Source organism: Lolium perenne, chromosome 2, assembly GCF_019359855.2.
Source record: "Lolium perenne isolate Kyuss_39 chromosome 2, Kyuss_2.0, whole genome shotgun sequence".
Classification (NCBI taxonomy): domain Eukaryota; kingdom Viridiplantae; phylum Streptophyta; class Magnoliopsida; order Poales; family Poaceae; genus Lolium; species Lolium perenne.
Window position 1 is genome coordinate 1,587,222 of NC_067245.2, and position 26,252 is coordinate 1,613,473.

At 45.7% G+C, this 26,252-nt stretch overlaps 2 protein-coding genes across 3 annotated transcripts; one reads left to right on the plus strand and one right to left on the minus strand.

Annotated features, from left to right (window-relative positions):
- The first annotated feature begins 598 nt into the window (after window positions 1-598).
- Window positions 599-9,883, plus strand: LOC127330902 (tRNA-dihydrouridine(47) synthase [NAD(P)(+)]-like). 2 transcript variants are annotated; one of them, XM_051356974.1, is made up of 10 exons: window positions 599-923; window positions 2,167-2,283; window positions 2,390-2,608; window positions 3,611-3,878; window positions 3,976-4,235; window positions 4,661-4,933; window positions 5,140-5,421; window positions 8,948-9,068; window positions 9,293-9,462; window positions 9,563-9,883. In XM_051356974.1, exons 1-10 carry the CDS (start codon window positions 684-686, stop codon window positions 9,659-9,661), a joined length of 2,049 nt encoding a protein of 682 aa, XP_051212934.1. In that variant the 5' UTR covers window positions 599-683; the 3' UTR covers window positions 9,662-9,883. The 2 variants fall into 2 exon arrangements, with proteins under 2 accessions (XP_051212934.1, XP_051212933.1); XM_051356973.2 differs by having other exon boundaries at window positions 600-923; window positions 3,970-4,235.
- Window positions 9,884-10,532: 649 nt separating this feature from the next.
- LOC127330903 (peptidyl-prolyl cis-trans isomerase Pin1) lies at window positions 10,533-13,452 on the minus strand. Its single transcript, XM_051356975.2, has 2 exons — window positions 13,111-13,452; window positions 10,533-10,876 (listed from the first exon to the last, which is right to left on the minus strand). The coding sequence occupies exons 1-2, from the start codon at window positions 13,352-13,354 to the stop codon at window positions 10,752-10,754; spliced, it is 369 nt and encodes a 122-aa protein (XP_051212935.1). The 5' UTR covers window positions 13,355-13,452; the 3' UTR covers window positions 10,533-10,751.
- Between the last annotated feature and the right edge of the window lie 12,800 nt (window positions 13,453-26,252).

Sequence of the window (26,252 nt, forward strand, 5' to 3'; positions counted from 1 at the left end):
GGGAGTCGAGGGACAAAGAGAGGATCGAATCCATTGTCAACATAACCCTAGTTTCTTATTCGTCGAGTACTTTTCGGCTGAAACCCTCAAGATCTACTTGCCCTCTACTTCCAACTAAACCCTAGTATACAATCCGTAGGCATTGATAAGTTAATCCGTTGTCACTTAGTGGTACTAGAGGCCGCCTCCATCCCAGCCGCCACCAGCGGCCCCAACCACGCTAATCCCTGCCGTAGTCCCCAACCTGGCGGCAGCGTGCCTCCGTCCCAACCGTTGTTGCCGGTTGGGTCGGCTGGTCGCATCGCCTCGCTGTCTCTGTTCGAGGATAGAGGTTCGGAGGCACAAGACTGGTTAGGTTGACCCATTTTGTGTCGTTATGGGGATGTAAACGTGGTGCACGCTGGATTTGATGGTGTGTCTAAATCTATTAATGAGATGATTATGTGTTTTGTGAAACAATTATCCCATATGGTGTTTTGTGAAAAAAAATCTACAGTTGTGGTTGTGCGATAACAAAAAAAAATCCTCAACTAATGGTGTTAAGTCATAAAACCTCCAATACCTAAAAAAAAGTCATAAAACCTCCAAAATATGCTATTGCATAAAACCCTGGCCGCAACCTGTGTATCATGTGCAGGCTGTAGCTTCACTCTCCTCGCGCCGCCGCCACGCACGCAGCTACCATGGCCGCCACCGCGCCGGCCGATGTCCTGCCAGACCCTTGCCCCACCGCCGCGGATTCCTCTCCGCCGCCTCCTCCCACACCGGAGGAGCTGGTAGCCCGCGCCGTCGCCCCCGTCAAGGCCGCCTTCCTGCGCCCGCCCCCCGTGCGCGACACCCCCACCAACGAGGAGAGCAGGGCCAGCGGCGCCGTTCCCCTCGAGAAGAAGTCCAAGCGCCAGTTCAGGCGCGAGCGCAAGCAGGTACCCACCCCCACCCCCGTAGCTGCTTTACGTAATGCCCCAGCGTTATGGAGCTGTGCTTGCGTGCCAGGTGCTTGTGGTAATGCCTGCCTGTAATTACTATGTACTTGGTCGGCATTTTGGTCCTGCTGCATCTCTTGTCTGCAAATTCGATTTGTTGCTAGGGTGAATTTTCCTGTGCAAAGATAGAACTAGACACAATCAAGCTGACGCTGGGTCCAAGACTTTTTAGTTAAAAAGTTTTTAGCAATTGTAATCTTGACCTATTATTAGCCTAGAAAGTATAGAAGTTGTGAGCAAGAGCCACATACTGAATATAAATGTGGGGACTAATATTTTCACTGTCCTGGTGACCCCCGTAGTAGTGAATGCGAGCTGCTTGCTGTAATGCCCGGTGTTGTGGAGCTGTACGTGCCAGGTGCTTGTCGTAATGCCTTCTTGTAGTTTCTCAAGACTTGGGTGTCTTCCGGTCGTGCTCTATTGTTGCCTGAAAAAATGATTCGTTGGCGGGGTGATATGTGCCTGTGCAAAAATAAGAACTAGAAAAATACGCAGATGCTGGGTTAAAAAACTTTAGGTTGCACAGTTTCTAGCAATTTGTAGTCTTTGAACCTATTTTTTGATGATTTACGTACACGGAAATGACTAGTAAGTACACACGTTGTGAGCAAGAACCACATACTGAATATAAATGTTGAGGGATAATATGTTCACTGTCCTGGATGGATGCATGGTCTGTTTGATTATTGTTTAGGAAGAAACTAGCTTTTGGGCATCTTGTTTAGAATGCAATGGCTCTTTTAGTAAGCTGGAATTCTGCTCTCTATTCCTGCATTTTTTGGTGTCCAAGTCAGCAACTTTACGTGCTAAGTTTGATGGGATTTTATACCCATTGTTTATCCAATGCTTGCTGTAGCAACTAGTGACGATATAAAATGTCCTACATGGATTTGCAGTGACAATTTGGGGCTACCTAACTAGTAGGATCTATGCGTTGAGTTATGTACCATCTTTGTTGCAAAACCTCCTTTGAACTACACCTATTGCATACCTGCATTCCTGTCACCTTTTGGCCCCTGCTAAGGGCTTCCGCTCTGGTCATAAATGTCTGCATGTTTTGGTAATGTGCAAGAGATGCCCACTAACATGATAGTCCTTCTGTGTATGTGTATTTGTTATAAAGCGCTGTAGGCAACATATACTACAGAGTGTTGTTTGCTTATGCTGTGTACCACTTATGCAGGAACAGGAGTCTGTGTCACGTCTTTGTGTAGCAGTAGGGAAAACTGGAAAAGCAGACGCTTGCAAATATGGCGCTTCTTGCCGTTTCAGCCATGACGTAGATGCATATTTGGCTCAGGTATTTATTTCACGTGGCCATTCTTCTTGGCCCTTGCTGGTTTGGTGTTTTCCATGATGAACCTCTATAACTCATGACTTATTTCGTTGTTACTTTTCTTGCGCAGAAACCAGCTGACCTTGAAGGAACGTGCCCATTTACTGTTTTGGAGCAGTCTTGCCAGTATGGACTAACTTGTCGATTTTTTGGTACACATAAGGACAACCATGCACCTTCTGAGAACCATGAGATAAATCCTTTGAGTAAAGATATTCAAAAGCTTTTATGGAAGACCAAATATAAATTTCCCAGGGCTAGTGCCCAGATCAAACATCTTGGTCTTAAGGTACATCATTAAACTTTGCTGAACTATATTGTTTATCTGATCTATCTTTTGCACTTTTATTGGAGCACGTTGCAGTTTTTATGGGTTTAAATTTGTGTATTGAGTAATTATCAGCTACCACTTGCTGAAACAATAATGGCCAATACATATAGGTGTAGTAAACCTATGTTGTAAGTAGTTCTGCAGCCTAATAATTTTTCTGCATCTCTTATCTTATTGTGTCTCTCACTAGGTAGAATTTGATGTATGAACTGGCGTTGCATCAATACTTACTTTCTGCTGGTAAATTATTTTATGGCATGAAAGTCAGTTACTGCCAAGTTTTTTGTAGATAGTAGACGCACAAACATATCTATCAAATGAACAGTATGTGTCACAATATTTATATCTAGCAATTGGCTGGAAATGACTGTTACCCTATTTCCCTTATTAGTTAACATGCAAAATATGTTGTGTGTGCTGCGTCGATTATGTCTGTGTGGCTCTGATTCCAACTGGTATTGCAACCATATGGTGATGAGTCTGCTAGTATGCAGCTGCTAGTTTATGTATCTAGCAAAATAACTTCTTTAATGGCTTTGTTTAGGATATTTACTGTGGCAAGTGGCGGCAAATTTATTAAAATATCCTTTGCATGTAGGAAACAAGTAGGTGTCAGGAAAGCCAAACACGGTATAATTACATAGTGGCACTCTCAGTCTCTTCAATATAATAAAAAAAATATGTGTGTAGTAGTGTGATAGTCATGTGCCTGATACATGTATAAGATCTAGGAAATGTCAATGTCTGTCAACAAATGACCAATGAAAGCTGTTGAGTTATGTAACCCCTTTCTGTTTAGATTGTAAGTTACTGTTTTGAAGTTTCTGTGATGCATGTGGTGTTTGTATAAAATCTTTACTTGCCACAATTTTTTTGTTTCTTAGGGATCTATTTCTCGATTTTTACTACATGATAATATGTTCATCTATTCTCTCTGGATGGGTATGTTTTATATTGCAGGAAGTCATGAAGATTAAAGCAAATGCAACAACCGATGATAAGAGGGCTGATCATGATAATCCAGATGTATCATGTGATATGAGTGGTGATGATAAAACTGAATCTCTTTGCAGTGCTCCTGTGAATGTGGACCATGATTCCAGTTTATGTGAGGAAATGGATAATTTGGGGGGTGAACCTTTGGTTGATAACTCTGTTCCATGTGTCGGACCAAGGGCATCAAAGAAGTCAAAGGTTGAAGGTGATGAAATTCACAAAAATGCAGCTGGTAATTATTTTTGTTTCTAGACTTAAAAGTCATTGTTGTAAGTTCTCCTATTGCTTACATAGTGCTATTGCTTACCTTTTTATTAACGTAGGGTCAGATTCTCATGACACTAAGGTGTACCCTGAAGATCCTAGTTTACTTAATGGATTGGAAGTCCCTTCAGATAGCACAAGCTCTTGCAGAGTTGACCTAGTCACAACACCTCATTTACATGAAAAAAAGATCATAGATTTTCGGGAGAAATTGTACCTTGCTCCCTTGACCACTGTTGGGAATCTTCCTTTTCGGAGGCTGTGCAAAACATTGGGAGCTGATATTACTTGTGGAGAAATGGCTATGTGCACTAATCTTATGCAGGTTAGAAAACTCATCTCTCGTTTGTTCCATCATATGCGGACATGCCCTTTCTGTGTCTGAGTGGAGTTGTTTCTTACATCCATTACAAAATGTTGCCAGAGGCAAAGTTAACGGATTACTTCCTCCTATCCAAAATGTAGTGCAAATGAGTTTTTTTTAAAAGTCAAACGATGAAACGTTTGACTAATTATGTAGAAAAAAGTATCTTTTTAGAATACCAAATCAATACTGTTTGATTAGTCATGATGTATATTTTCCTATGATACATTTGATATTGTAGATATAGATAATTCTCTCAATAATTCGGCCAAAGTTAATGATGTTTGACCTTTCAAAGAACATATGCACTATATTATGGCAAGGAGGGAGTATCATCTACTGGATATTCTTCATGAGGTCCCTTCATATGAATATATTTCATGCAGGGGCAAGCGTCAGAGTGGGCTTTGCTGCGACGACATTCATCAGAAGATTTATTTGGGGTGCAAATATGTGGAGCTTTTCCAGATACAGTAGCACGGACAGTTGAACTAGTGGATAATGAGTGTTCGTTTGACTTCATTGACATAAATATGGGCTGCCCAATTGATGTAGTTGTCAACAAGGGTGCTGGGTCCTCATTGCTCAACAAACCTATGAGGATTAAGGGTATTGTTCAAGCATCATCTGCTGTCACTAACAGACCTTTAACTGTTAAGGTAATTTCACGCCATAACTTTCTTGGAATTCTTAGAAGCTTGCTAATGTGTGAGTGACACACACAGTCGTTTAGGTTAAACTATAAATTGTTATGAAAACCAAGTTATTTCAGTTAAGCCCTTCATTATGCTGCTACATTCATATCATATATTAAATGAAACAGCTGAATCATTTTGCTCACCTTGTCTTCATTGCTTCATCCCAGGTAAGAACAGCTTTCTTTGAAGGTAGGAACCGTGCTGATTCTTTAGTTTCAGACATTTATGACTGGGGTGCTTCAGCCATAACAATACATGGTCGATCACGGCAACAACGCTACAGCAAACTTGCCGATTGGGACTATATTAACCAGTGTGCACAGAAGGCCCCTGACGACCTGCATGTCATTGGAAATGGTGATATATTCTCCTTTACCGACTGGAACAGGCATGTTTCAGGCTCCTCCAAAATTTCCACTTGCATGATTGCTCGTGGTGCACTTATCAAGGTTAGTATATGCAACAGTTTATAAGTTTTACATCTATATATATTTGAAAAAAAGAATAACAAAATGACTCTGTCACTTGTGCACTTTGGCAAAGTGTGGTTATGAACTGCATGTTGGCTTGGAGTTGTGTTCAGTTCTGGATTAAGAAGTTATGCCCAAATGTTTAGTCTTTTAAAGTTCTAAATTCTGCTTCAGTTGTCAACAATGAATCGATGATCTGCCGTGACAATAAGTGTGGCTCTTTGTTGCAATCTATTGCGTATTTGCGACAGTGTTTTATGCTCTCTTATGCCATTCTGTATCTTGTGTGAATGATGCATTTTAAATACTTCTGACCATAGTAGAGTTGAAATATAGCTATTAAATATGCCAGTGGCTCAACCAGAACATATTAGCTGTTTTATCACATCTGGTTCCTCTTCTTCCATGAATGTTTCACACTGATCCCTCCCCTTGGATCTAAAAATCCAAATGCCAATTATTTTAGAAGTGTGATAGATATGGTCCCTGTCCGTACAGCCAAATGGCTGATGGCTGTGCATCCATATTATTTCCGTAGTTAGTGAAAGGTGTTTAGAGCATCTCCACCGGCGCCCTCCATACGCCAGCCCCGATAGAATTTGAAACTTAAAATGAAAATTTTAAAACGATATTCATACGAAATTCGAACAAAATTTATACGAAAGTAACTCGAATTTAAACTAGAAAACAAAAAAAAGTCTAGCGGCGCCGTGAGGCGAACGCGCCGTCGTCGCTGGATGGCCCGAAGGACCAGTCGGCGGCGGCGGCCTTCTCCTCCCTTGGCGCCGTGGTCCCTGGCGGACCACACCGCCGCCTGCCGCGGGTCTATCGCGATCTGCCGGTAGTCCTCGTCGACGGAGCGGCCGACGATGAAGTTCTGGCCGGGGAACTCCTCCGGGTCGTCGCCGCCATCTTCCACCATTGCTTCTTCGCCGGCGGAAGTGCTGGCGAGGCCGCGGCGTCCTCCTCGAGGCGGCGGCGGTGGCCCGACCCCGTCGTCCGACGGGCTGGAGCAGAGGACGCGCGCCTCGCCCCGTCGCGGATGACGACGCTTCGGAAGGAGGCGCGGCCGCCGATCCGGTGCGTGAGCTTTCGGAAGCTGCGGTCCTTTCCGGCACCCGAGTCGGCGCCGCCGGCGCGATGCACGCCGCTGCGGGAAGTACAAGAAGTACAGTGGGTCGCGCGGCGGGTTGCCGCGGACGCGCTGGCGGAAGCCGTACTGGCGCAGCGTGGTGTCGACGTCGCGGCCGTGCCACCAGGCAAGGCGGTCGACGGTGTTGAAGTGGCCGCACGAGCGGTCGGCTGCCCGCGCGAGCTCGACGGCGCGCTCATCTTCGAATCGCCGCTGTCAGGCCGGGCTGTCGAGTGCGTTGTCCGGCAAGTTCCTCTCCACCGGCATCATCAGGTTCCGTCGTTCCCTTTCGAGGGCTCGCGTCTGTGGTCTTGCCGGTGGCGATGGTGGCACGGCGAAGCCGGCGTTGGAGACGTGCCAGCCGTGCGGCAGTTTGTACTATACTGGCACGGGGAGCGGGGAGCCAGTACAATACATCGGCCTCGTCGAGGCTGAGCTGCAACGAGCGGAGCACGCCGCCGGCCTCGTCGGTGGGTGCGTGGGAGGTTTGCGCGGCGGTTGCGACGGCGGCGGCTAGAGTTGGAAGGCGGGGAAGAAGAGAAGTGCGCGCCGGTGGGGTTTTAAGAGAGGCGGCGGACGCTCATTGAAGGCGCGTGGGTAAGGTAGCGTGGCCAGTCACTGCCCTCGCCGCCGCTTGGGTTTCCGCACGGGAGGCCATTAAGGCCGACGACCAACCTTCCCGCGTCGTTTTCGATGCGAACCGTCGCGTCCTCTCTCTGACAAGGCGCCCCCACCCGCGAAAACCGTCGTGCCGCGAGGCGCCGGCGCGCCCGATTCGCGCCCTTCGCAGGAGCCGGCACGGGGTTGCCGGCGCTTCTATTGGGCTCGAAAAAGCGCCGGCGCTATTTGGGGCACGCCGGTGTGAGCCTATTTTTGCTGCCGGCCACCAAAAACGCTATCGTGGCCGCTATGGGGCGCGCCGTGGAGATGCTCTTACACATACACAGTTCCAGTGCACACTTCACATTGAGTTGATAGTCTATGCACAAGATAATCTGTAGCATGTAATCTTAGTAATTCATGAGGATACATGCAAACTTGTTATTACTTGAATGCTAGTAGGTCCCAATACTTTTTTGTATATTTTGTTCGTGTGATGCTCTTACTAGCTTAATAACCTCTATGCATCTATCTACTAGATGGGATGTTCAGATTAGTCCAATTGCGCCTGATCACCATTGAAATAATCCATGCATTGGATAGCCAAAAATCATGCGAAGACATATCACATGGTTGGCACGAAATATTGGTGTCAGTGAACTTGTACTCCAAATTTGTCTTGCTCCCATTTGAGGCATAGTAAGAGCATCTCTAGTTGCGTCCCCTAAATGCCTTTCGGTCACACCGGACAGTTAACTGCGCCCGGCCACGTGTCCCAAAGCCCAAAGGCCTTTTTCGGTCGGCCCAATATAGTGTCCGGCGCCCCCAGGCCATCCTTGCCAGACAGGGCTCCTTGCGGGGACGTCATCGGCAATGGCGTCGGTGACGGCATCGGCCACCACAACATCGACGCTGACAACAACCTTAGCGCCGGCGAGCAGGCCACCGTTGTTGTTCTGGACAACGAGGCCGAGCCGCCGTCGATGTCGGGACCCAAAACGTTTTTCTATGTTTATTTGTGCCTAATTTCTGTAACGATCCAGTCGGCGTACGCGACGATCTGTGGCGGTAGCTTTGAACTCTAGCTCTTGAACATGACGATCCTACCTATTTTGATTTAAATTCCATTGAAAACAACTGTTTGGGGGGGGGGGGGGGGGGGGTGGTTTGGGGGGACGCGACTGGAGATACTCTAATACTCCGTTTTTATGTGTAGGATTCAGAACCACTGGCTTACATGCCTGTGTATGGTAGCACTAAAGATCAGGAAGCAATGGATTGCTGCTCCTGCTGATATTTGTGTTTGTGTGATTCTCTTACTAGCTTAATGACCTATATGCATGTATTAAGCTAGTTAAATTGATTAGTCCAACTGCGCCTGATCACTATTGAAACAATCCATGCATTTGCTGTCAAAAACCATGCAAGAAAGGCACATCACATGGTTGTCAGGAAGAACTTGTCCTCCAGTTGTCTTGCCCCACTTGAGGCCTAGTAACACTAAGTTCAGTTTGCGTGGGTAGGATTCAGAACCTTCGCTAACATGGCTGTGTATGGGAGCATTAAAGATCAGGAAGCAATGCATTCCTACTCCTACTAATAGTATCATAAAACACATGAAAATCTCAGGTTTATGTCGCTTATACTATGCTCTGTTCTTGTCCGCTGCCACATTTAACGAATAATGACGTGGTGTTCCCCAGGAATGTCCATGTCTATGTGTAATCGTATCAAATGATTTGGTGCTAATTCATGATGTCTGATGCTTGACAGCCTTGGATATTTACCGAGATAAAAGAACAAAGGGACTGGGATATTACATCTGATGAGAGGCTCGATATTCTCAGAGATTTTGTGCGTTTCGGTCTGGAACATTGGGGTTCCGATACCAAAGGTGAGGTCCCATCTCTGCAAATACTGAGTATGCAGAAAGTGTTACCTTTTTTTGGCTACTTTCTTTACCAGGAGTGGAAACTGGAATGCTTTGCTGATTCGGCTGAAACTTGCATTGCAAGGAAGCCAAAATTTCTAACAAACAACCCACAGAGGGAGAATGTATTACAAATAAATAGTAATATTGATTCTCAACAGAACTGTTCTGATTTCATGGTTCCTCAGGTGTGGAGACGACCCGCCATTTCCTGCTAGAATGGCTGAGCTATACGTGCCGGTACATCCCGGTGGGGCTGCTGGATGTCGTCCCGCAGCGGCTCAACTGGAGGCCCCCGAGCTACTGCGGCCGCAACGACCTCGAGACCCTGATGGCCTCCGACTCAGCCGCCGACTGGGTAAGCAACTCTCCTCATCGTTCTACCCTATAGCAGGGTGTGTGAACCTGTTGATACGTGAGCTTGAAGCTGACGTGTCTCCTCTGTGTGCAACACGCAGGTGAGGATCTCAGAGTTGCTGCTGGGCAAGGTCCCGGAAGGGTTCACCTTCGCGCCCAAGCACAAGTCCAACGCCTACGACCGCGCAGAGAATGGCTAATGAAACAATTTTTCATGTCAGGTGGCCCGTTTCGAGCATAATCAACATCAGGAACTCGGACATTCTTATGCTGCCTTTGAATGGTTATTTAGCGGTGCGGTAGAACAATATGATATTGATTTTTTTTTCTATTCGAAGAAGAATACTGAGTGCTGGTAATTGTAAGGCATAAATAGTTATATGATGATCCAAAAGCTTCACAAAGGGGCCTTAACCGTTTCAGTTTCAAGTCCCACACAATTATACTACGAGTAGTTTACTGCTACACTCAAACACTACAACTCAAGGACCTGATTGTTCTTAGTCCTAATCAGTCGTGCCGTTGTAGCGGTCCTGTCCTACTTGTCTTCTGGCAGGGTTGGTCAGCCTGATGACTGGTCCAGTGGCTCTGGAACATCCGAGCAGAGCATCCGTTCAAGGGCAGTAGCCTCCCCGTGAACCTGGAAATACCATGATTTTTTTTTTTTGAGTGATGGCACGTCAACGTAATGAATCAAAATGGATTGCACCAACACGACAGGCCAGGGAGAATGAAGATCTCCCATCCAGTCCTAACCGCCCAGCTCAACGTGTTCGACGAGGGTCCAACAGGTTCGACTAGGGTCACCGGTGACAGTGTATCATGAAGGATCTAGGGCGAAGCCCAATGTCGAGCTTTACAGGACTTGACTGTCATATGTACTCACATGACCTGAACAGTCAGAGATACAACACACGGTGGAAGTCATGCCAACAGCCACCAGGGGCAAATTTAAAGGGGATGGCCTTGCCCAGTTTGACCACTTGAACTAGTGCCATCCTCTCCCCCATCACGAGTTGACAAGGCGTTGGGCAGTTTCGAACCGAAACAACAATTGATCAGAAACTAATGTACACAAAAAGATAAAACATACCATTACGTCAAAAGCTCAAAGGCTCAAACGTTAACGAGCAATGATGTGGGCAACAAGCTCAAATGGTTATAAGGCTCAGAGCAAACGTGTTAGACAATACAGGACATTTTCTCCATTCAAGTTTCAGGCTGCCGGACAGAAGCGGCACATGCCCTGGTAGAAGGGACACCCAGTTGCTGAGACGTGAAGGCTTCACCTCAGGCGGTCCGAAGGATGATGTGGACGCCACTCTCGGTGTCGATGATGTCACTGATCTCACCCACCTTGAGCGCGTATGTGGCATCCTCGAAGGGCTTCTGCATCTGCCTCCTCCCAAAGGTGCCTATCAGGAAGGATTCAGTGCAAGAAAAATGGTTAGAAAGATCCAAACATGAGTCATGAAGACATGCATGTAGTAAGCAGGCACAAAGACATGTTTCAGGCGCAAAAAAGAAACTCAGTGCAAGAATATCATAATTATCTCTGAATCTTCAAATCAGCAAGATTCAAGACTTTTCAGTGAACTTAAACATCATCACCAATACAAGAGATGCACACTTGTATCATTCTCCCCTCAACACAAGAAGGCAAACCTAAGCTAATTAATCTCAAATCTGAATGTAAATGAGCAAGCACGTGATATCATAAAGAGATTGTATTCATGACATAGTAGGAATATATTCTAGCTGCAGCACGTGGCAAGATCCCACTCAAATGTAGCAAGAGGTCACAATCAATTGTGCGAAACAATTAAAAACAACCTATCTCTGACAGACAATTAATACTGAAAGATCTAACAGAGGTCACACGCTGACACACCCATTCCAATATTAGTAACCTGGTTTTTAAGATAAGCAAAAATCCTGAAAAATGTATATGCAACACTTCTAGATGAACTCTATCCATTATTATCTCTCTTAATTTAAACATAGCTAATATTCCTTGAACTGCTCTATTCCTACCTGTATGTTGCTAACAATTGATATCATAGCTCATGATGCTATTGCACTTGACTCCATGGTACTTTCAGTGGGTCAACATCTGGCCATTAAGAACTCCAGAAAGATGACAGTCCAATGGTGTCAAGTGCAACAGATATCATCAGCATTGATACCGAATTCAATTGCCAGGAACATCAGTTCATGACATGTATGTACATACTGCTGCAAAGATGACTGAGACAGCTCAATTAACAGGGAAAGGATATATCAAATATTAAGTATTGGCATGACAGAGAACATGAATGGATTATCATATTCCTTGCTTAATGAAAATAGATGTGCATACAGAGCTAATAACTCCTTACACTGGAAACAGAACTTCAAACATTATCAACTAATTCTAAAAGGTGGCTACTAGATATAGTAGTGATTATGTCAGTGCTTCCATGAAAAAGGTTGAAATCACCATAGTGGAATGTCACATTGCTGTTTAGTGAATAGCTTGCTCAACTTGTATTGGCACCAAATGGGGATGACACCAATATACATGACCGACTGCAGATCCAACAAGTACACTATTTCAGCAATAACACAGAACACACCAAGTACCTTGTTAGTGTGCACATACGCAGTTTGATTTGACTTTATGACTGGCTCTATAAGAAGCTAGGCACATCTAGCATACCTACCCTACACAACATGACATATGCTTGGTGCACACCGTGTATAAGATAAACTCTACAAAGTGCATCTCATTGACAAGTGGCTATTGAGATCACCAGAAAATTAGAGACCATGGAAAAATGTGCGCCCTTTAATGCTAGACAGGGCAGAAAGGAATGTATGCATCAAAAAAATGCTAACTAGTCATTTTTCTCCTTTACAGAAAACTGAGGGGAGGCCCTGACAGTATCTAGTTTTCTTCATATAACAGTTCTGTAATGGGAAATGTGGCCTCCTACTGCCTCAAGTTAACTCCTTGCCTTTGTCAGGAAAATGCAGAGTATTACACATTATAACTACTAGTTGAACACTGATAAATGCATACCAAAGCAGCTAAGGGTGTCTGTGGTTTAGCTTTTTTCAAAGCAACCTGCTTTCTGTAGTACAAATTTCACAGCAGCTCTACATATAACAGTTCCTCAATTGGAAAATGTGGCCTCCTACTGACTCAAGTTAACCCCTTGCCCTTGCCAGGAAAATGCAGAGTACTTACAGATCATAACTAGTTGGACACTAATAATCCCTGAGCTGCTATGAATGCACACCGGGACAGGTGAGCTAAGCAGCCGTTCTATCTCACAAATCCAATCCCTCGATTTTCAGACAACGCGGTCAAATAGACTATTTTCTTCACAATGATTAAAAAAGATATTGCGACAATCCACTGGTAATATCACAGCTAGGTCAGGAAAAACACTAATTAATCGGCTAGATCATATACTTCACATGCAAGGATCGGCAGCTTCACTTGTTTTTCCCCCAGGAATCGAACAATAACGGAACGGATGCAACGAGAAGAATCAAGAACGGACTGGATCGATCGGTCAGGGTAACCCTAAAAATCCCTAGCAGCGAGACGTCCAAATCTAGCTCCTGACCCACAAGGAGCGGGGCGCACAGGTGAGGCGCGTACCTAGGTCGCCGCCGCGGCGGGCGGAGGAGCAGTCGGAGTGCTGCGCGGCGAGGTCGGCGAAGGAGCCCCGGCCGGAGAGGATCTGGTCGCGGAGCTCCCCGAGGCGCGCGGCGGCGTCGGCGCGCGTGGTGGCGGAGATGACCCGGCCCTCGGGGTCCTTCCAGGACGCCTTGCGGCGGGAACCCTCGTGCTTGATCAGGATGTGCGACGCCCGCACCGTGTCCTCCCCAGCTGCCGACGCCATCGCTTCCGCCGCTCGCCGCTCCGGTTGAACAGGAAAGAAAGATGAGATCTTTTTTTCGAAATGCTGATTTCTGTTCTGTGGGCGGAGGAAACCTGCGTGCGCTTGTATGGTGAAAGCAAAGCACAAGGCGTATCCCAGCAGTACGCTTTACAAGGGTGTGTGGCGTAGAGTCACCGAGACCCTCTTATCAGCCCTCCAAGTTAGATCCAAGTACCGGACTCACCTAGTCTATACCTACTAATAAAGGAAGGAAGGTTTCTCCCCAAAATTTTCGTCCGTTTTAGAATCGCCCATGTTTTCAAGTCAAAATTACTAGCATTGCCACCGCACAAGTGAAAAACGTTTCAGCGAACCGAACTGGGCCTCCGTCCTGCGCTTCTCTGCGTCGAGTGGGCCAACAACAGCCATTGCTCGCTCGCTTTCTGGACTCTTCCTTCCCTTAACAGATTCTATCGCTAACTATATAGCCTTTTAAAAGCTTGACAGAGGCCCTGACTCCTCCTCTTTCTCCCAAGACCACAGAAAACCCCACGGGAGGACAACAACAACATAATCAAGCCTCCACATCTAGGGTTTGTGGCCGCCGACACGGTAGAGCTGTCAAGGGCTACATCGAGAGGAATATCAGATGGTGATGTTTTTCGTCATGTTGTGGTGCTATGCTCACGGCAAGATTGATCAAGTTTTGAGATTGAAGAAAGACCAGACTTCCGATCAGAGTTCTACTGCTGATCCGCTGAGTTTAACGCTGATATGTTGTGCTCTGGGCTTAACACAACCGGCTACAATTCCGGCTGCAAGCTACCTCAGGTTCCTGCTTGGTTCAATCCAGCACGCACTACTCGGGCGACACCAATGGTGCTCCAACTTTCGCCACCCCTCTTAACTGAATCACATCGCATTCAAAAATAGGTCAGCTGCCGAAGCCTCCTCAACCAGTCAGATTGGCCTGATTACAATTTACTTCATGCGATGAACCTGGTCCCCTTTCTGTGGCCTGATTATCCTGACACGCTCAATAGTTATATATTGAGATGCATATGCACGTATCTGCTAGACTGGATGGGGTAGATAAGTATTTGTTGGTAAATCATTGCTTCAATTTGTTCTGGTTCACACTTCTGAATTCACCCTTTAGATAATACGTACAGAACACAGTTTTCTCTGCTATTTTTTTCTAATTCCAGCGGCCATGGATGACTCAGCGTGTAGTTGCTGGGATGGCAGACGCCTAGGATGTCAGGGACGACACTGGGCGGAGTGTGGGATGCGCGGCGATTGAGCAAAGGAAGAGTTTGTAGAGCAACATGGAGATCCGCGGCTCCAAGGTACGTTCAGTAAAAGCTCTTCAAGAGCATTGGCCCGAAGCATTGCAGATGCACGAGAAAAGACAAAGGAAATTTTATTGCCGCCTGGGGTTAATCTGCACATATAAATAATGGTAAGATGCATTATAACTGTTTTCAATTTCTAATCTACAGTGGCCGATCAAATGACTAATTGTGGCCAAATTTCAGGTCATCGAAGAATAATACACGTCATTATAGATGAAAAGAGCATTTACCCAACCGGGTATAATTACTTTTGCAGCCTTATTTATTTTCTTTCCACAAAAATTTCCTACCTAAAATGACCAAAGGGCAGATTATGAGTTTGATATAACTTTATTACCTTGGTTTTGAAATAATAAATACTAGCTCGCGATTGTGTGAGTACATATGCCAAAACTTCTTCTACCATAATTCCTCATATGCACCCAATTTGATTTGAATTATGGATTCATATATCGTTGCATAATTTAATGGTATTTGAGTTGTAAGTCCTAATTTTTTTTTCCATGCATACCGTTGACGCCTAAAAAATCTAAAGGACTACAAACCCCTAGATTTTACTATATAGTGAAAACAGAAATCAATACTTTGTAATGCATAAGCATATTTTTCTTTCCGCGGCAGCGCGCGGGCATGTTTCCTATAGATATCAAAGTACAAAACTCAAACTGTTTGGAAAAAATTGAACAAAAATTCAGTAAATAGTAAATGTTATATTTAATTTCAATCCATTTCGATGGACTGTTTGTGATTAAATTGTTTAATCAGAAACTGTTCATCCAAATGGATCGAAAGTTTCTCCGAATATAAAAGAAACGTTTACTATTTACTCAAGTTTTTAAAAAATCTGAATTTTTTGAATATTTAAGTTTGAGGTCGGGGTCAATTCGATACTTTCGCTCTAAATTGAATGGCTAATAAGGGGGCAAGTCACTCGGTGACATAGGCATCCCAAATGGGCCTGTCGAAGATAGTACCCGGGGTTTACTGAAGGCCCACTACCCGAAGAATAAGAAGATTCGGGAGCCCAAGATGTATTTAAGGAAAGATAGAGTTGTAATAGGAAGTGTCATTTGTAATCTTGCGGGATGAGTTAGAAACCTTCCCGGAATATGTAACTTGTACTACACGAATCCCTCGGCTCCGCCTCCTATATAAGGGGGAGTCGAGGGACGAGGAGATCATCGAATCATTGTTACAAACCCTAATTTTCATAATCGTCGAGTACTTTTCGGCTGAAACCTTCGAGATCTACTTGCCCTCTACTTCCAACTAAACCCTAGCCTACAATCCATAGGCATTGACAAGTTGATACCTTGTCAATTGGCGCCGTCTGTGGGAACTAGAGGCGTAAGGATCCGATCTCGATGGCACGTTCAAGATCTTCAACATTATCAACCGCAAGCAATGCAATGGATCGAGGTAAACAGATCGCTGCTGGTCTTGTCGATTTTGTTCCTCACCCACCCTCCCGTTTGGATGCATATGCATATCTGGCGGAGCCTATGGAGATGACGTTCGGAAGGTTTCGTTTTCGCGTCGAGAAGGAAGGATCGTATCGTGTCGAAATTCCGATTTCATCGGGATCGTCGGCGGTCGATTCCGATTTTTCAAGCTATACATCGTCAACCGAATCAAGAGAAGAAGAAACTTCATCGACATGCTACGTCAGCACCAGAGCAAGAGAGAAACTCGCCAAGATCTTCAGCGACATGTCGTTTGAGTCATCTGCGGACTCATATATAAGCGATGGCTCAAGCGATGTCGACAGTTGCGACTTCATCGACAAATCTATCACAGTGGGCAAGGTCTTCATCAATCTCAACGATGATGTCACCAAACCCAACATAGATCTGAATACAAAATATCATCAGATTTATGCCATTGAAGATCAAGAGGAAACATCTGAGGCTTTCGACGATCTGGGAAATCCATACGTCGATCCCTCCAATCTGCGACAAGGCCTGGGCAATAAATACGTTGGGCCACAGCCGCGAGACAGAGTTCAACTTTCGCAAGCAGCGTGGGATAGAGCCGCGAGAGCCATGAACGGTTCAGAACCAATGGCCACCACAGCCACACCAGAGGAATTGCAAGCATATCAATATAGGCTCGCACGAGCTGCAAGAGAATTGGAAAAACAGACAGCTGAGTTAAACAGAAGAAAGGAGGCAGCTTTTGCATCTAGCAGGAGAAGAGCAGATCTAAGTCGACAATCTAGAACTTCGGGTGATAGCCACAGGGAGGCGCGGAACAGAGCAAGATCAAGGTTGCAACATATACCCGAAGCAGAAAGAGAGCACTTGGTCCAAAACCTCGACATGTCCTTTATGTCGATAGATACAAGAGGAAACATCATCCCTAAGACACCAGAGGCTGGGTATATGGCGACACATGCTTTTATCCTTGCATCTAAACCACCTCCAGGTGATCCAAGAGAAACACTATACAATATGGCAGTAGCAGGAGTTGGACCTATGGGGACAGCGTTTGTATCAACGCCTCCCGAAGGAGCGGCAAGGCAAAATAGTCCACGACCTGCAGCAGCAACAGCGGCAGCACCTGAAGGACCAAATGGAGCAAGAGACACGGTAGCACAAGCAAGGGTCGATAGAGCGCGGCAAAGCAGAAGGGAACATCGGCAATCCCCGAGCTTAACGACGAAGATATGTGCGGCTTGCCATGTTTCACGAGGAGAGTCCGAAAAACTCGAGTCCCTTCAGGATTCAAGTTACCCGACAACTTCAAGAAATTCGACGGCCTTCAAGATCCAGAGGATTGGCTAATTGATTATCTCGAGACAGTGAAGCTCACAGGAGGAACCAGGGCAACAGCTATGCAAAGCATCCAGGTGCATTTGAGTGGAGCCGCACGATCTTGGATAAAGAAACTTACTCCAGGATCTATCGACAGCTGGGAAAGCTTCGAGGACGTGTTCGTCAAGAACTTCAGATCCACATGCAAAAAACCTGCGTCGTTAGAGGAGTTGAGAGCATGTCGACAAAAGCCAGATGAGCCAATGAGAAAATATATCCAAAGGTGGAACATCATCAAAAACTCGGCAGAAAATATATCTGACGAGAGAGCAATAGATGCGTTTGTCGCAGGAATCAGGCGTGGAGATTTTGTCGAGGACTTGGGAAGGACCAATCCAAAGACAGTATCCGCGTTAATGGAAATAGCAAACAGATGGGCAGATGGAGAAGATGCTGTCCACAACAAACGACACAGGTCGCCAGAGGAGGACCGTTGTCGAAATTATCAACCGAGGCGACGATTTCCTCGGCAGTACCCGAACTACGACGCCCCAGGACAAATTTCGGCAGGTTTTCGGGCGAACACAGGAGGAAGCAACAGAGATGATTATCAGAGAAGCAATGAGCAGCGTAGTGATAACAGGGACGATCCTCGCAACAACAGGCAAAATAGCGGGCCTAGGTTTCCAAGGCCCTTCGTGTCTCCTGAAGAGATGATGAACGGACCATGTCAGATGCACTTTTTCCTCGACAGCAACGGAAAAAGACAGTCAGGGCACCTGCAGAAAGACTGTCGTAATTTTCAGGCAATGCTAAGGTATGCAGAGCACGCTAACGCGCGGGTAGCACAGAGAAATCCTCGAGAACCCAGGAGCGAGATTCACTTGCCACCTCCTCCCGCGATTACAGACGACAATCGACATCAGCTCAGAATAGCGGCAGCACCTCCACCACCACCTTATGTTGATCCTAACTCCAACGGAGCGGTGTCGATGATTCAGAAGGGAAGGCCATCCAATAGAGCTCAGAAAGTAATCTCACGACAGGTGTTTATGGCAGAAAAAATGCCTCCACCAACAGTCGAGTATCTTAATTGGTCAGGGCAAGATATTGGCTTCACCATAGCAGATCATCCGCAGCAAGTTCCACGACCAGGGCAGTCAGCACTTATTTTACCAGCAGTAATTGCGGGATTTGATGTTTCTCGAGTGTTCATAGATGGCGGCAGCAGCTTAAACCTTATGTATGCAGATACATTAAGGAAGATGAACATATCCCTAGCAAACTTGAAGCCAACAGACACAAGGTTCCATGGTATCACACCGGAGAAACCAAGTTATCCATTGGGAAAGATCAATCTCGACGTTCAGTTTGGAACCCGAGAGAATTATAGAATCGAGAGGCTGGAATTTGAAGTCGTGGATTTCCCGTCGCAATACCACGCTCTGTTGGGACGACCAGCATATGCTAGATTTATGGCGGTGCCACATTATACATACCTGTTGTGGAGGTTGCCTGGACCAAAGGGACCAATCACAGTCAAAGGAAGCTTCGCCTTAGCCGATAAATGCGATAAGGATTTTCACCGGATATCAGAAACTTTCGGGATGCAAGCTGAGTATCTGGCGTCAAGGAGTATGACTGACTACGACGTGCTGCCAGACGTTGGAAGACCAAACAAAGAATCAACTTTCAACACCGAGGAAAATTCTAAGGAGGTGCAGATTCACCCGACAGACCCGAAAAAGACGACATCCATCGCAAACGACATGGACCTCGCATAGGAAAGCGCGCTCGTCGAGTTCCTCCGTGAGAACTGGAAAATCTTCGCATGGTGTCCAGCTGACATGTCAGGAGTACCCAGGGAACTTGCCGAGCACCACCTAAACTTGGATCCATTAGCGAGACCAATCAAACAATCCTTGCGGCGTTTTTCGGAACCAAACCGCAAGGCCATGTTATCAGAAATCGATCGACTACGAGAAGCTGGTTTTATCAAAGAGATATTTACAGAAGCCACATGGGTAGCAAATCCTGTGTTGGTGCCGAAGAAAAACACTAAGGTCCTTCGCATGTGCGTCGACTTTACGTGTCTCAATAAACATTGTCCAAAGGATCACTTTCCCCTCCCGAGGATCGATCAAATTATCGACTCCACGGCTGGATGTGAACGTCTTTCCTTCCTGGACGCATATTCTGGTTATAACCAGATCAGATTGAAAGAAGAAGATGAAGTAAAGACAGCGTTTATTACACCTTACGGCGTGTTTTGCTACAGAACAATGCCCTTTGGTCTAAAAAATGCGGGAGCAACATATCAGAGGATGATGCAGAAATGTTTGGCGACACAGATTGGGAAAAACGTGCAAGTATACATCGACGATGTCGTCATAACGTCAAAAAAGGGGGCAACACTGATTGAGGATCTCAAGGAAACTTTTGACAACCTTGACAAATTCTGCCTGAAGTTGAACCCGACGAAGTGTTCTTTCGGCGTCCCAGCAGGAGAACTTCTGGGGTTTCTAGTCTCAGCAAGAGGGATTGAAGCAAATCCCGATAAAATACAAGCTATCGTAACAATGAGGAAGCCAACAAAGTTGAAAGAAATACAGCAGCTAACTGGGCGAGTCGCAGCTTTGAGCAGATTCATCGCCAGGCTGGGAGAAAAAGCGTTACCATTTTACGCTCTGATAAAGCAAGGGGATAAATTCCAGTGGAACGAAGAGGCCGACAGAGCTTTCGAGGATTTGAAGCGCACAATCTCGACACCACCAATTCTGGTGGCGCCGAAGGAAAAGGAACCTCTCCTGCTGTATATTGCAGCCACGCCCCAAGTGGTGAGCACGGTGCTAGTTGTCGAAAGAGAAGAAGAAGGAAAACTCCATGGAGTGCAAAGGCCAATATATTTCATCAGCGAAGTTCTGTCGCCTTCCAAACAGCGGTACCCGCAGTACCAAAAACTAGCATATGGAGTAATTGCAACGGCAAGGAAGTTGCGCCACTATTTTTTGGCACACCCGATAATAGTAGTCAATGAAGCACCTCTCTCAAATATACTGAACAATCCAGAAGCTACAGGGTGTGTCTCCCTCTGGGGAATAGAACTTTCCCCTCGGGACATCACGTATGAAAAAAGAAAGGCAATCAAGTCGCAAGTTCTGCCAGATTTCATCGCAGAGTGGATGGAGCTACAAAACACGGGACCCCCAGATTTGTCGAGAACCTGGACCATGAACTTCGATGGGTCCAAGAGAGTAGAAGGAGCTGGCGTAGGAGTAGTACTCATATCACCTGAAGGCGACAAGTTGAAGTACGTCCTTCGGATGACGTTCCCTAATGCATCTAACAATGAAGCAGAATATGAAGCCCTCATACACGGGATGAAGATGGCGAAAGCTTGCGGTGCAACTCGATTAAAAATCTTTGGCGACTCACAATTGGTGGCTCAACAAGTTATGAACCAATGTGATGCAGTCAATGATAGCATGATGGCATACAAGGAGGTGTACAATGAGCTTGAGAAGCTGTTTGATGGATGCGAGGTAAATCACATCAGTAGATTGAGCAATGATGAAGCCGACGTTCTCGCAAACATCGGATCGCAGTGCCTCCCAATCCCGCCAGGAGTATTTTGGGAAGAAATAGCGGAGAGATCCACGAAGCCAAAAAAGATGCAGAAAAAAGCAAAAGAAGAGAAAACTTCGGCACCCCTCAAAGAAACCACGGAGGATGAAGAGGACCAAGAGCTTGTGATGATGGTACAAATTCCTTGGATGCAAGCATATATATCATACATCCTCAGGAAAGAAATACCCGATGATCCAGTTGAGGCAAGGCGAGTTATTCGACGATCTAAAGCTTTTACAGTGATCAAAGGGGAATTATACAAGCGAAGTATATCAGGCGTCCTGCAAAGGTGTGTCACACCCGAAGAAGGAAGAATAATTCTGAAGGATGTACACGAAGGAATATGCGGCCACCATGCAAGTAGTCGAGCTATTGCAGCCAAGGTTTTTCGAGCAGGATTCTATTGGCTAACAGCAATCGAGGATGCCAAGAAAATAGTAAGAACTTGCGACGCGTGTCAAAGGTTTGCCGCAAAACCTCACTCTCCAGCAGCAGAACTAACACCAATACCATTGTCATGGCCTTTTGCCCAATGGGGACTTGATATGGTGGGAAAATTGCATAAAGCTTTGCCAGGAGGATATGAGTACTTGCTGGTTGCTGTCGACAAATTCACCAAGCGGATAGAAGCAAAGCCGATAAATTCACCAGATGCAGCATCAGCAATAAAATTCGTGAAGGACATCGTTTTTCGATTTGGAGTACCTCATAGCATCGTTACAGACAATGGCAGCAATTTTACGTCAAAGGAGTTCAAGGCGTACTGTGCAGAGGTAGGCATCAAATTACACTTCGCGTCAGTTGCACATCCTCAAACCAATGGTCAAGTCGAGAAAGCCAATGGCATCATCTGCAATGGCATCAAGAAACGCCTATTACGACCACTGGAAAAAGCTCGACATACCTGGCCAGAAGAACTATCAAGTGTGTTATGGAGCATCCGAACAACACCAAATACAGCGACACAGGAGACCCCGTTTTTCCTTGTCCATGGAGCAGAGGCAGTACTGCCAATGGAAATAGAGCACGACTCCCCTAGAGTGACAGAGTATAATGAAGAAGCTTCCAGGAAGGCATTGGAAGATGATGTCGACGCACTCGACGAAGCTCGAGACGAAGTATTATCAAGGGTAACCAAATATCAGCAAGACCTGAAAAATTACCACAGTCGACGTTTGAGACCAAGATCTTTTCAAGTCGGAGACTTAGTTTTGCGACTCAATCAAGAGCGCACTGAAAAACTCGAGTCGCCATGGTTGGGACCTTACGTTGTCACAGAAGTCATCGACGGAGGCGCATACAGGATCAAGGACAAGAAGACGGGGGTTCCCGAGAAAAACCCCTGGAACGTAGCACAGCTCAGGCGGTTCTACGCCTAGAGTCGAAATATAGTCCTCTTCTGTAAAAATACAATATACTGAAATGCCCGCGAGTTTTCAGACGCACTCTTTTCCTTTTCGGGGCACCGAGTGGGGCCGGAAAGGTTTTTAATGAGGCGGGCTCGCGGTGCTGCAATATAATAAAGATAGTGGAGATATATTTCTTATTCTTCGACACGCTCGGGGGCTCAACGCCTTCAAGTCTCAAGATACGTACAATTAGACTTACCAAAATATTTCGCCTTGGTACACTAAATACCTCGCCAAATATCGGAAGCTAACAAAATTATAAATATAGTGTACACGTCAAAAATCTTACTTCTTTGGTCCAAGAAACCTCGCAACAAAAATATAGAACTTCGACAGAAGTCTGCAACCTATTCGGTGCAAATTTAAAAATATCTCTTTACAGCAAGAAGAAAAGTCACTCCAGCCAAAAGCTCGGGGGCTCAGTGATCAAAAACACAGCTTGACAATATAGATTGTGTTTACAAATACACAAAGATGTATCAATGATAGAAATACAGCAAAGAAGAGGAAAAAGTTTTCAAGGGAAACCTAGTACATGATCTATGGTTATCCGCTCAGTAGAAGGACGAGTACTATGTTCAGCATAGCTTCCCTTCACGAATAACTCAGAATCCATCCGAAGAAGTTCATCCATCATATCTTCAGCAACGGGAGTCACCAAATCATCAATCTTGCCCATATTTCTCTTTTTCTTTGCCATCTTCGCCAAACAAGTAGGAACAATTTGATCTATGGGCAATTTTGGATGACAAATTTTTATCATCATCATGGCAAATCTTGCGCCAGCAGAAAGTTGAGCTCGCACAAAGCCATGGATTCGAGGAGCATCTCGAAATTTCTCCATTAAAGCTGGAAGGGTTTCTGGCATTTTGTTCCGAGGGAACATGGTTCCATAAACTAAGAATAAAGTCTTCGTACAGAAGTCAAGGAAATCGCGGACCTGAGCCGCGCGATCTTGAAATCTGACGATTTGGCGGGTGCGCTCAGGAGTGACCCAAAAATTAGACCCATGCTGCGCAGCCAGCCTCAGCAAAACAGTGGTTCGAGCTTCAACACGTTGGTCTTCGGCAGCAGCATCCAGAAACGAGCCTGACACATCAAACAAAAAATCAAGGAACGAATGGTGAAGAATAAAATCTAATATGGTTACGAGCGGGAAACATACCTGTCATGTCCAAACTAGCATCAGACATTAGCTGAAGCATATAATTTTCACGGGAAGAAGCTTCAGCAGCTTCAGCAACAGCAGCATCCTTCACAGCAATGGCTTCTTTTGCCTGTTGAAGAGCAATTTCCTCTCTTTCGGATGCTTGTCGAGATTTTTCCATCATCGCAAGAGTTTGCTTCTTCATGGATTGAAGTTGTTGTCGAAGTTCTTGCAAATCTTCCGACAAATGTTTGCTCGAAGAACCTTCAAGGGGGTCGGTATCAACTATCATTTTCTTCGAGAAGGAAGAAGCAGGAGAAGCATCGGCAGAGCAAGGATTGGTCGAATAGTTGTCAAATATTAACTGGAAAAGAAAGCGCCAGGATCAATGATAGTGCCAGAGGGAATTTCATTAATTTTTAGAAATATTTACATAGGCATTACAAAAGAAGTTTCTCCTAAAGGACTACCAGGATAATTGTTGCCATAGCTAAATTGGCGACAAGGGCAAAAGAAACAGAGAAAGAAAAAACAAAGAGGCATGCAACTAGACCTCCGGCCTTGATGAGCTAGGAGTTGAAGCTGGTTTGATCCCGAGATAGGCCAGGATTTTCTTCGTGTTGGGCTTGGCTGCCTTAATCAACGACCTCCATCTTGACTGCTCTACCTGATCGGTGTCGCCAACCTTCATCCAATCAACAGTTTGTTGGCTGTCAGCGACCAGGGCAACAGTACTCTCGACAGCAATCTTCATGTTTTCCTGGCGCATTTTCAGTCCAAGATCTTCTGATGAATTGAAGCTCTGGGCAAGGGCAAGGAAAGTCTTGGGCTCCTCTTTCTTCGGGAAGAAGTAGGGGAACAACGCCGACAATCCCGCGTCAGCATTCGCCACGCCCTCACGAATTTCGGATCCATGAAGCTCCAGATAAGAAAGTGCGTCAAGGAGAGGATCATTGTCGGGATTTTCCAGGTCAAACTCTTGGTTTGTTTGGCCTGCCACAGGAAACAAACGTTGGTCAAAAACAGGAAACAGCGAGTCTCATAAAAAATAGAAGGGATCGATAATATTACCTTGAATGCGTCGACTTTGCGATTTCAGGCGCTTGAGAATCCCCTGCTCACGAGCAGCCTGTGCGGCTTTGTGCTCGTTTAACGCAGTTTCAGCATCTTCCAGTTTCTTTTGCAGTTCCTCGACACTAGCAGCTTTTGCTTTGGCTACATCAGCCTCTGCTTTGGCTTCGCTAGCAACAAGTTCGACTTTCTTGCGAGCCGCCTCACTTTGCTCCAGTTTTTGAGCAAGTGCGTCGACACGTTTGTTGGCCTCTGCAAGTTTCTCTGTCGAAATAAAAAAAGAAAGATCAAAAATTGCGACAAACAACAGGAGCAAAAAGTCAGAAAGAACGACAAGTATAAAAGTTGTTACCTTCAGTTCTGCTGGCATACTCACGGTACCCAATGAATTGGGATCCGATGCGGATAAGCTCTTTGATCATGGGCTGTCAAAGAAGAACAAAGAAAGAGAAACATCGGTATGAAAAAAGAGTGAAGGCGTCAAAAAACAAAATAGAGGAAATATAGATATCGGCAAGAAAATTAAAAAACTTACATCATCCAAGAGCAGAGTAGAAGAGCTACCCAATTGAGGGGCAGGCTCAGTGATCATCTCAATCCTTGTCCATTTTGGTGAAGGAGCAAGGGGGCTTGATGGCGGAGTAGTGGTGACGACGTTTCGTTGAGGAGGCGAGGATTCTTCTCCTTCAACTAACGTGTCCGAGGCAAGTAAAGTATGTGACGTGCTCGTCCGAGGAGCCACGTCAACAGTTGGTATTTCTTCCTCATCATCGCTGTGATTAAAAATTGACAGTATAAAAAGCAAGACAAGATAAACATTTCGAGTACAGAAATAAGGAGAAGTAAAAATGACTTACGAGCTGACGAGGGATTCAAGATAAGGATCGTAAGCTGCCTTCTGATGTGAAGGACCAACTTCTTCGGCTTTGGAAGTGCCGGAATCTTCGACATCTTTCCTCTTCCTTTTGCCTTTTGGGGAGACAGCGGGAGGAGGAGATTGTGCCGACGCAGTGCCTTCGGAAGAACCCGCAGATTTTCGAGAATCTACGGGTTCATTCACAAAAGATGGGGCTTCTTGATTGTCATCAGTGACAATCGCCCTTTCTTCGACTTCTCCACCTTCAGGGAGAGGAGGAAGCGAGACAAGATCTGGATGATCCTGTGCACAACAAAAAATAGGGAGAGACGTTAGAAAAGGAGTTACAAAACAGTTAGCAAAGCAACAACAAGACAATAGGCAAAGATTACCTGGGGGAGTGGATTGGCGGCACTGAAAGGTTTTACACGACAAGAAGCAGGGACAGGATCTTTTTTGTTGAGAGATGAGATTTTTCGGACAAGTTTTTCCAAGTCTTTGACCTCCAAATCCACTGACAGCCGATCTACATCCTCGCTGCCAGCATATCTCCATAGAGGATATTTGCGAGCCTGAAGCGGCTGCACTCTAGTCCTAAGAAAATATGCAGTAATTTGGATACCCGATAACTCCTTGCCGCGAGTATTTTGCAACTCGTGGATGCGAGCCATCAGGGCTTCTGTCGACACCCATTCTTCTTC

Coding starts and splice junctions, on each gene's coding strand:
- LOC127330902 (XM_051356973.2), top strand. CDS start 684: ATGGCCGCCACCGCGCCGGCCGATGTCCTGCCAGACCCTTGCCCCACC. Junction 2,284..2,389: donor TAGATGCATATTTGGCTCAG/GTATTTATTTCA, acceptor TTTCTTGCGCAG/AAACCAGCTGACCTTGAAGG. Junction 9,463..9,562: donor CCGACTCAGCCGCCGACTGG/GTAAGCAACTCT, acceptor TGCAACACGCAG/GTGAGGATCTCAGAGTTGCT.
- LOC127330903 (XM_051356975.2), bottom strand. CDS start 13,354: ATGGCGTCGGCAGCTGGGGAGGACACGGTGCGGGCGTCGCACATCCTG. Junction 10,877..13,110: donor CCGCCGCGGCGGCGACCTAG/GTACGCGCCTCA, acceptor CCTTCCTGATAG/GCACCTTTGGGAGGAGGCAG.